We start from the raw sequence: 11251 nt of genomic DNA, 5'->3' as shown, positions 1-11251 counted from the left end.
CGCCCCACCCACTAGGATAGTGATGGTGAACCTATGACACGCGTGTCAGAGGTGACACACGAACTCATTTTTTTTGGTTGATTTTTCTTTGTTAAATGGCATTTAAATATATAAAATAAATATCAAAAATATAAGTCTTTGTTTTACTATGGTTGCAAATATCAAAAAATTTCTGTATGTGACATGGCACCAGAGTTAAGTTAGGGTTTTTCAAAATGCTGACATGCTGAGCTCAAAAGGTTCGCCATCACTGCGCTAGGGCTTTTGGAGTCTTGACTATGGCAAACATCTCACTGCAGCTGAACTAGAGACATCTTGGTTCCCTTCAAAAGAGTTTTGTTCAAATGTACCACTTGTCTGTTATCTCCAGCTCAAAATGCCCTCCATCTGCTCTCTGGGTTTGGAAAGCTATTGTGAGATTAAATTTTATTTCCAGCTTCATATATATGGGCCTAAGAATGTGTGTCTCTGTGTGTGTGTGTATTACTCTCATAGAATAACTATTTTCAAGTTCCTTTATTAAAAAAACCTTTCCTTATTAACTTGTTTTTTCTTTTAAAAAGCCAACAACCAAACTCCTCCTCATCCTGCTGTTTGCGGCCCCTCCGCAGCCTGGCCTCCCTGTCTTTCTAGCATTACCGCCCTTTGTTGGTTCCCAACAGGTTTGTCGGCTGAGCCCTCTCTGGGACAAGTCTCCCCCTCCCGGACCTCTTTATATAAATACTACCCATTCCTCCAGGGTCAGCCCTAGACCGTCTCCTCCATAAACCTATCATAGACTCCTTCATTCTGTGGGAATTTTGAATTCCTTCAGCTCTACTATTTGGCATGCCTCGTATAATGCCTTTTTTGTCTGTGTGTAGGAGTGTGTCTTGTGAAGGCTCTAAGTTCCTGGTCAGCCAGGCTCTTTGTGGCTTTGGGTTTCTTTCACTTCCCCATTCCAGCTATCTTTAAGTTATATACTAGAGGCTCAGTGCACAAAATTTGTGCATGGCTAGGGTCCCTGCTGAAGGTGACCAGCGATCAGGGCTGATCTGTGGGGCGACTGGTGGGGCGATCCTGGGGGCCCCTGTGGGTGCCGCCTTGGCTGGCCTGGGGGTAGCTCCTGCGTTGAGCATCTTCCCCCTGGTGGCCAGTGCATGTCATAGCGACCGGTCATTCCACCAATCGTTCCACCATTCAGTCGATTTGCATATTTGGCTTTTATTATATAGGATGTATCAGATACACAAAATCATTCATTCAGTCTGTCCACAAATATTGTCTATTATGGATAGGGTGGTGACTAAAACCCATTTGGTTTTTGATAAAGACCTTTTTGGAAAAGAGAACGAACCATTAATCAATAATTATAAGTGTAAGCTCCCAACTATGATAAGTATCTCATGGGAGAGGGCCAAGTGCAGTGAGTCCTTATACTAGGCATCGGAGAAGGCTTTCCCAAGGAAGTGGCACCCAGCAGAGACTGAGGGGTTGACGAAGTTATTTGGGTAGAGAATGTGGGAGGAGAGTTCCAGGCAGAGGGGGCAGTCTGTTCGGGGCCCCTGTGGAGGGGTGGGTCATGGCAGGTGGGTGGGACTCACAGGCCAGTGTGACTGGAAAGAAGGGTGACAGGGAAACAGGTGCCAGGGAGGCTGAAGGGCAGAAGGTGAGAGTCAGACGCTGCTGAGGAGGTTTTGCTGTGATTCAGAAAGCAACAAGAAGCTGCCGAAGGTGATCTACTCTGACTGCAGGGACAGATTGGAAGGAGCCCACGCAGTGGTGTGCTGGGAAGTCAGCTGTAAAAAATAAAGGCCCTGATTTCCGCAGAGGAACTAGCCCCATCATGGCTTATTTCAAGCCACTGACAGTTTGACAACCAGTTCTCACTGAATTCCTAAATAGTTAGCCATCAGCTCTGAGGAACTGGTACCAGGACCCCACTGGCACTACCCTGTCATGTGGGGATTGGGCAGGGCTGATGGTGGCGGAGATGGAGAGAAGGGGGCAGATGTAAGAGCTATTTTAGGAGTAGAATTGATAAGACTTAGTGGTGGAATAGAAAGTGGAGGGAGGAGTTGAGTGTTCACAGATCTTAGTGATTGCTTGCTGACGAGCCTGGCTCAGCCCAGGAAGTTCTGCACCATCCTTCCTCAGTTGGAGAAATCTGTAGCTCTGCTTTAGGTGCTTAGTGGGGGTTCTTAAATCAATGATCAGGATCAGAACATGAGCATTGTGTTGTCTGCTGGATACCCCTCTGTTCAGGACCTTTTGAAGAATGCAGCTGGGCTAGGATAGTGTCAGTTTGCTTAACTCTAGTCAAGTGTAATGACTATACTTAACATAATCATGCATGTTTTCCTAATACTCTATGTGCTTTATCTTGTCTACAAAAGAGAGACTTTTTTCTTTTTAATCACAAGAGACATTGCATAAAAGAACTTAAGCATTGGTATCCTCAGTCAGATAAGTGATGCCTAATAGTAGACCCATCATTTAGTGAGAACCGACTACATGCCAGCATTGGGCAAGGTATTTTATTTTATTTTAATTTTTTAAAAAATATATTTTTATTAATTCCAGTGGGAAACAGAGAGGGAGAAAGAGATAGAAACATCAACGATGAGCGAGAATCATTGATTGGCTGCCTCCTACATGCCCCACACTGGGGACTGAGCCCACAACCTTAGCATGTGCCCTGACCAGGCATCAAATTGTGACCTATTTCATAGGTTGACGCTCAACCACTGAGCTACATTGGCAGGCCTGGCTAGGTATTTTACATGCGTTATCTCCAGTCTGCACAATAAACCTAGAAGGAAGTATTATTGTCTTTAATTCCATTTTATAGCTGAGAAAACGGAACTATAGCTGAGAGGCTAAGCCACTTACCCTAAGAGGCTAAGCTAGTAAGTGAAGGATTTGGAATCTGAACCTACCACTGTGATTGCTCTATAGTGGGGGCATCCAAGGTGGGGAACCCCTAGGACATTATCAGTTTTCCACAATCAGTCTAAACCATTTCAAAGCAGTAAGGGAAAAAGGGAGGACAAAATAGATGTCTTCCTTGTTTAACAGAGAACTCTAAAAAGATTACTCCCCGGTAAGGAAGGGCAGTGTAACAATGACCTCAGTCCTGTGTCCTTGAGTTTTTTTATTCTCTTACTAAGCATGGGCCTTGACAATCCTTGCTGCGTTGGTACTTATTCCCTACATCTTCAGCCCAAGGGGTCAGTACAGCCTAGATAGGCTGATAACTTCAAAAAGATCTTTGTTAAAAACAAAAGAAGAGGAAAAGGAGATGATCTGAGTGGCCTTAGACTGCAGCACCTGGTAGGAAAAATGGGGGGAAAATACATGACTCATAGTAACACAATGTTGGGTTCAAATCCTGACAGCTTCATGACTTAGGGCCACAACTTCCTCCACGGATTTTTTTTTTTTTTTAGTACATTTTGTTTTTCCCATCACCATTTGTCTCCTCAGTGCCCTCTTTCCCCTTGGATTTTGAGGATGCTAAGATATTGGTCCCCTTGGCTCTGGGCCAGACGTGGGCAGCTCTCTGGAAGCTCCTGGAAAAGTCCTAGGATGCCATACAAATATATTCTCTGTGCTTTGATGTGAAAGGGTCTGGAAGCACTGTCTTGGGTCCCAAATAATGCTTGTGTGAGGATAAAATGAGGCCATCTATGCCTTGCCTGTTACAAAGATATAAAAGGTAAGGTATTATTAAACATCCCTTCTTTGAATTAGTACTGACTTTTACTTGTCCCCTCACTGGATAAGACTAAGCTCATTTCAGCTTATCTGTGTGTGTGAAGTCTTAAAGACTTTTGTCAGTTCATTTAGAATTTATTGAGCACTGACCTCAGCTCCATCACGAATCCATCAAGGGGAGAAAGGACATGACCTTGTCCTTAATGTGCTTATGCTCTAATTGAGGAGGGAAAACGAATAGTTAGGAATTTATCCAGTATATTGAAATATAAGCCCCCAGTTGTGTGGAAATGATAATGGCTACTATTCATCAAGAGTGTTGTGTGCCAGCTGGTCTAGGTGCTCTGTCCATATTGTTTTCTTGAATGCTCAGAGGAGAGCGAAGGCTTCTTGAGCAAATGGAACTTGAGCAGGATCTTGAAAGGAAGTAGACCGTAGATAGTCTGATGGGAGAAAACAGGGCACTTTCGATGGGTAGAGCAACATGCACAAAGGGCTAGAGAAAGGAAATGATACCACTGTCATTTACTCAAGGCTCACTGTGTATCAGACCCTCCATCTCATTGTAACTGCCAGCACCGGAAGGGGTAGAGTCATCTCCATCTTGTGGATTAGGACCCAGAAGCTTAAGTAATAGGCTCAATGCCACACATTTACCAGGCGAAGGATGAGGGCGTTCCACCCTGACCTACTTCATCCCTGAGCCCTGTGGTGAGTGTGGAGGGCTACTGTGTTCATTGGGTGTTTACACTGAATAGAATGGGTTGAAGTCGGAGCTCTCTCAGCACGGACTCTTCAACACTGTTGAGTCGGGTAAAGCTGCCGTCAGACCCTGGACCTTTGGACTGTCAGGCCTGAGTTCTGTCACTAGGGTCTCTCAGGGCCCAGCTCTGCACCTCCTTTCTGAAACATTCCTTTCAGAGGGCAGGGCCTGAGAAGGAATGAGGAGGTTATTACCACTTGCCCCCTTGCGCTATAATGGCCTGTTGGATGGTGGCCATGGTAACTAGAGACTGGGCTTTCTGTGCTAAGGGTTGAATGTACGTTTTGGCTTCCTGTGAGTTTTCTCTGGTCATTAATAGATGGCTAACTTTGGGAAACTGCGCCAGCTCCTATATAAACTAGTCTTCCAGATTACTGCTGTGGCAACTTTTTTTTTTTAAATTAATTTAATTAAAAAAATATATTTCTTTATTGATTTCAGAGAGGAAGGGAGAGGGAGAGATAGAAACATCAATGATGAGAGAGAATCATTGATCAACTGCCTCCTGCATGCCCCCTAGTGGGAATCGAGCCTGCAACCTAGGCATGTGCCCTTGGCCAGAATCAAACCCATGACCCAGTCAGTCCACAGGCTGACGCTCTATCCACTGAGCCAAACCGGCTAGGGCTGCTGTGGCAACTTTTGATAGCTCTCAGCAGTCTGAGGATGTGTCTCCCCAACCTACCATCTCCTACCTTCTACACTTTATAATACACTCACATTTATACACACTTTTTATGTTTTCATGTACAAAAAGCAAAGAATCACAGAGACTCTTAGTGACCTTTGGAATGAACTTTATCCAACATAGATAACACTGTTGGCCCCTGTCTCCGTTTCTCAAAATACAAACTAATTTTAAATTTTGTCCCCAATGAGGAGTCCACTTACTGGAAGTTGGATAGTGAGATGGTTCCGGGCCAAGTCTAGGGTTCCACAGAACAGAGCTGAGACTAGGGGGCTGCAGGCCAAATACAGGAACCATCCGCTGCTGTTGGAGTTTCACTGCTGGTGAAGGACAGACGCCCCAGGCCTTCAAAACCAGTAGTCACAGTCTGTTTCTGTGCTGTTTCATCGAACTCTGCTTTCTAGACCAGGTATATTTTAAGCAGCAGAGAGTCAATGTTTGGGTTTGTAGTTCAAGTGAAACATTACTCACAGAAAAACCGGAATGTTTTAGAATATTTCCAGAGGGCCACTGTGTAAAAATAGGTGTTGTGTCTGTAACTGTATGGGACATCCCCAGGCCTAGGAAGTTAGGATTTCCCCTGTAACCTTAGGACTACGCTGACTTGTCCACAAACAGAAAGTCAGTTTTGGTCTCTACGCCCTGTTTTCCCAGTGTTCGTCTTACTAAATTTACTCTTTAGTTTGAGTTTGAATATTGAGGCCAATGTAAAATCTTCCATCTTTGGTATTAATCTTTAAGTATCAAAATCTATTTCTGGAGTCTGGGTTGGGCCAGGTGACAGGTGTGTTAGGGTCAGTGTTTGTGTTGAGCAGAAGACTGCAATTCTCTACAGTTATCCAATGTATAGATAGAGTACCTAAAATATTATCTAAGTCACGTAATACATCTACCTTTTGGGATTGATTAATCATCATTTTTATGAAGGAGGCATACTGTTTGTGGTAGGTAGAATAATGGCCTATACCAAAGATATCTATGTCCTAATATACTGACCCTGTGAGTATATGAGGTCACATGGCAAAGGGGAATTAAGGCTGTCGATGCAATTAAAGTTGCCAGGCAGTTGGCTTTAAATGGGAAGGGTATCCTGGATTGGATGAGGCGGGCAGGAGAGCCAGTGTCTGAGTGATGCAATGTGACAAAGACTCAACGGTCATGGTTGGCTTTGAGGATGGAGGGAGATGCCCTGAGCCACGGAACACGGGCACCTTCCATCTAGAAGCTCTAAAAGGCAAGGAAACACATTCTCCCCTAGAACCTCCAGAAAGGAGCATGGCCCTGCTGACATTTTGATTTTGGTCCAGTGAGGCCTGTGCTAGACTTCTGACCTCCAGGGGACAGATTTGTGTTGTTTTAAGCCACTAAGTTTGTGGCAGCTATAGAAAACTAACACACTCTTCTGTGAATTGAAGTTAAAATAGATGCACATTTTATATTTTTACTGATTTCAGAGAGAAAGGGAGAGAGAGAAGGAGAAAGAGAGAGAGAGATATCAACCAAAGGACTTGTATGCATGCATATAAGCATAACCAATGGACACAGACAACCAGAGGTGATGGTGAGGGCAGGATTGGGGGGGGTGGGGGCAATGGAGGGATATGGACACATGTGTAATACCTTAATCAATAAAGAAAAAAAGAAAGAAAGAGAGAAACACCAATGATGAGAGAGAATCATTGTTCAGCTGCCTCCGGCACGTCCCCTACTGGGGGTTGAGCAACCTGGGCATGTGCCCTGACTGGGAATTGAACCATGACCTCCTGGTTCATAGGTCGATGCTCAACCACTGACCAACACTGGCCTGGAAAATAGGTGCACATTTAAAATATCTTGGTTTAAACTCTCAGAGTCATTCTGAGGTAACAAGCCATGTGTGTCTTCTGCTAAACTGTTGTTTATAAGTCTGTCCATCAAAACGTCACATACTGTGTGGACACTCTCAGCAGTGTCACCTCATTTTACAGCTTGGCCCACCAGTCTTCTCTCACTTGTAAAACTCTGCATTCCACAGTCTGAATTTCTGTGGCGATCCCATCTGACTGGAAACAAGCATCTGTAACGGCATGTGAGAGCTGTTACTGATGAAGTTACCAGGGAACTGGGCAAAAGTGTGAGTCTGAATGCTGATGGGAAAGGAAACTTGAAACCAAATTCAAATAAGTTTGAGAACAGACTGGGGAGTTCAGAAGTTCATGATGTAGAGGGCATTACATTTTGTGGGATGTAATTAAGTCTGTACATTGATGGAAAATGGCATTCTTTTGATACATTTCCTAGGTGGACTTCTACTCAAGTTCACTTGCACAACTGTACTAATTGGTTCAATAGAAACAAAATTTGCAATTTTTTAACATCTTCAGAGAGAGAGAGCCTTAGGATCTAGGCAAAGATCAGGGATCTAATACCAAAGTATGTGAATGATACTTACAGCAGACCTGGTTATCAATGCCTAGTACTAAGGGCTGCACCAAGGACTATTGTCACCGAAGTAGGCATGTGGCTACAGCATGGGTGAGCCTTAGAACCATGCTAAGTGAAAAATGTCATCACAAAAGACCACATACTATATGATTCCATTTATATGAAATGTCCAGAACAGGCAAGTCTGTAGAGCCAGAAAGTAGATTGATAGTTGCCTAGAGCTGGAGGAGTTGGCGGTAAAAGGGAAGTGACTGCTGATGGATATGGGGTTTCTTTGGGGGATGATGAACATGTTCTAAATTTGATTGTGGCTTTGTTGTACTACTCTTGAGTATACCCCAAACCATTAAATTGTATATTTTAAATAGATGAGTTGTATGGTTTGTGAATTATATCTCAATAGAACTGCTTTAAAAAGAGTAGGTGTGTGAGGTAACTGCATGATGGAGAGTTTAACCCCAGCAATACTGGGATTTGATAAAAGCAACTTCTGAGAGTATCTTAGAGGTGTTGTAAGTATCTGTTTTCTGGCATTGGAGCTGTAAGGGTCAGAGATGCTGCCACCTTATTTCTGAAGCTTATATTTTTTGTTATTTTTAGGGTTTGGTTTATTGAGCAGTGATTCAGTGGTCTTACTAGACAACTTCTGCTTGTGTTTAGAGACTTCAATTTTTCCTTTTCTCCCTATCCTTGCAGGGATCATGGCTAGTTTGGTAAATGTGTGTCTGTGATGCAGTTCTGCTGCCACAGGACAGCCACATGCACACTGGGAGGTCTTGCCACGATCCTTGACATGTGTTTTTTTAAGTCCCATTCAGTACCATATAATTGCTGCACTTATAAGGCTAATAATTATAAGGCTTATGATTGTTTTCAGTATGCATTTTCATAAAATGAGAAAATGGCCTGGCAGCACCTCGAGGAGGGCAGCAGTAGGATTTTGAGATGGCTTTGAAGTATTTTCTTGTTGAGGGGTTACTGTACTGTCCTGTACTCTGTGGCTCTTCCCGGGTGCATACTGAGTATAGGGCTATTGGGGGGATTCTTGCTGCGTGTGCACAGAACATAGTATTGGTATAGCTTGCTCGTTGATGGCAGGACCATCTCCCAGGCTGGTGTCACCAAAGCCATAGCCAGGGGCAGCTGCTTTCCCTCAGCAATCCTGGAGGCCCGCATGGAGGTGGCAGCAGCGTAGTGGTGACCCCTTTGTGGTGACTGGAACAGTCAAGGCCAGATCCACTGTCCCTGTTACTGCCAACGCTGCAGCCTCAGGGCCTTCCACTTTTAGTCTGTCCCCATGAGCTCCTTGGTGCTGCCTAGAACACTAAGTCAAAGGGAGGGGTGGATCCTCAGGACCCAAGCAATCAGTTAATTATTCACAAAAATGTTATTACCTCTCTTCCATTCACAAAACCTCAATTGTGCTAGTTAGTAGAGTAGAGGTTAAAGTGCATGAGGATAGACAAATTTCAGTAAGAGAAGAGGAAATAACCCTATGGCCCAATGGGAAATAAGTCCTTGGTAGGTATGTGCAATGGAGGAGTTACCTGTTTAGAGGAGGGTAAGAGCCCCTTGCAGTAGGAAGACTGTAGTGCCTGTGCACCTATTAGAGCATAGACTAGAAAAGCACGGGAGTGGGACAAGTGGAGTAACCTGGCTGCAGTGTCAGATGCCTGGGGTGGAGTCATGGGAGAATGGCAGGGAAGGCAGGTTGGAGCCAAGCGTCAGAGGACTTTAAATGCCAGGGGTACCTGCGTGACATGGGTGTGCCCCCAGGAGTGTTATTGGACACCTGCGAGGGGCTCGCTTCATGACAGTACTGAAGTTGGGTATCTATATTCCCATTTTAGAGATGAAAAAACTGAGTCAGACCAAATGGTCTGCTCAAGGTCACAGAGTTAGTAAATGGCTGGGTTGGAATTTGAATCAGTCTGTCTTCCACCTACTATACTGGGCTTGCATTCTCTCTGGAGAGAGAAACATGAAAAAGAAGAGAAACATGGGACATGAAGAGAATGTGGCGTTGACTGTTTGGTTGAGCCATATGGAAGTATCAGTTGTGCAGGTCAAAATGGTCAAGATCACAGTGTCATAGGGTTCAACCTGGTGTGACAGCAGTCGGGTTTGGAGGAATGAGAAATCTCTTGGGCTGGAATGGTCAGCAGAGGTTTCAGGGAGGAGGTAGGAATGGAGCAAGGCCTCGATGTAGACTCTGGATGGATAGAAATGAGGAGAGAGAAGGGCGGGGCAAGAGGCGGGGAGGGTGGAGAGCAGCCTGATGGGTTGGCAGGTGACTTGGGGATATTGACCAGTGGATACATATGTGGGCCCCAGGAGCCAGGAGAGGATCAAGATCCATGCTTTGGGCTCTAGGGAGACAATTCCCCATTTGACCCATGAGTTTCTCTGTGGTTGGTCATTGGCTGTGCTGACCCTTCCTGTGTGTGCTCTCCCTGCAGGAAACGGGTGAGCAGATCGCTATCAAGCAGTGCCGGCAGGAGCTCAGCCCCCGGAATCGAGAGCGGTGGTGCCTGGAGATCCAGATCATGAGAAGGTGAGGTCGGAGCACCAGTACACTGAGCCACTTCGACAGCTGCCCCTGGGGAAGATTGGGGGCGGGGAACGGGGGTGTCAAGGGTGCTGCAGGAGCTGAGGGACCATGGGACATTGAGATGAAATCTGGAGGGTGCCAGCTGAACTTTGGGATCTGGAGCAACTTCCTCACCTGCTGCCTATCTCAGTCCCTCAGTCAGAATACCAGCCGGACTGTCCAGGTAAACGACTTGCAGAGCAGTGGTGGTTAGTGTCCAACACTGGGCCTTGTCAGGGGCTTCTGCTCAGTTTCATTTGTGATATTAAGGACTTTAAAATAGTTATCCCAGTGAATTTCCCTTTGTCAGCAAAAATCCTTTTCCCCCTATATTTCCAGTTTCAAGGTGGCATGTGACTCCACTGCTGTGAACCTATTACTGATATTTATTCTTCCAGTGTGGAGACACGGCCTGTCAGTCCCTAGATGGATGCTGTCCTCCCAGCAGCCTCATTAAACAGGTGCCCCCTCCATGAACCTCTTAAAAAGGGGAGGCGTCACCTTGTCCGCATGCACATACACGCACCCGGGCACACACACACCGTCACCACTCGAGTGGCATGAGATTGGAAATCCCCTCTACTTTCTCTGCTTTTAGAAGCAGTGTCGAAGTACAATGAGGACTTGATATGGGGCACTCAAAAAAAGAAAGTTAAGGTATACTGATGCAGTCGCAGAGCTCTTGAGTTCATGGTGCTGAAAGTAGATCTGGGTGGATGCTAACTGACCGGGCACTGGGGTGAGTTGCCGGTTCCTGACCTCTCTCTTCCTACTTACTCCCGAGGGCACTTGGCTACCTAGGCCTTTGTTAGAAGGCGAGCTTCGATGGGGCATGAGCAGAGTGGGGAATGGGTTTGAGCCAACGCTTGGGTTCCTCCCTCACTGGTTTCTCCTCCTTCTTAGGCTCAACCACCCCAATGTGGTGGCTGCCCGGGATGTCCCCGAGGGGATGCAGAATTTGGCTCCCAATGACTTGCCCCTGCTGGCCATGGAGTACTGCCAAGGAGGGGATCTCCGAAAGGTGAGGCTTCCTGGGTGGCGGGCGCAGCCTGTCTGGGCGGGAGCAGTGGGGAGACCTTTCACCTCTTTC

At 45.7% G+C, this 11251-nt stretch overlaps 1 protein-coding gene across 6 annotated transcripts in view; it reads left to right on the top strand.

Annotated features, from left to right (window-relative positions):
* The window catches only part of IKBKB (inhibitor of kappa light polypeptide gene enhancer in B-cells, kinase beta), a 52292-nt gene that overhangs the window by 2037 nt on the left and 39004 nt on the right, over positions 1-11251 (top strand). For all 6 annotated transcript variants that reach the window (XM_006765533.2, XM_006765531.2, XM_006765532.2 and 3 more), the window contains exons 2-3: positions 10031-10125; positions 11065-11182. In XM_006765533.2, coding sequence (XP_006765596.1) covers positions 10031-10125; positions 11065-11182 — 213 coding nt within the window. The remainder of the gene's footprint in view (positions 1-10030; positions 10126-11064; positions 11183-11251) is intronic.

This window comes from Myotis davidii, unplaced genomic scaffold (genome assembly GCF_000327345.1).
Source record: "Myotis davidii unplaced genomic scaffold, ASM32734v1 scaffold93, whole genome shotgun sequence".
Taxonomy (NCBI): domain Eukaryota; kingdom Metazoa; phylum Chordata; class Mammalia; order Chiroptera; family Vespertilionidae; genus Myotis; species Myotis davidii.
The sequence above is the reverse complement of the archived record's forward strand: the minus strand, read 5'-3'. Positions and strand labels throughout refer to the sequence as shown.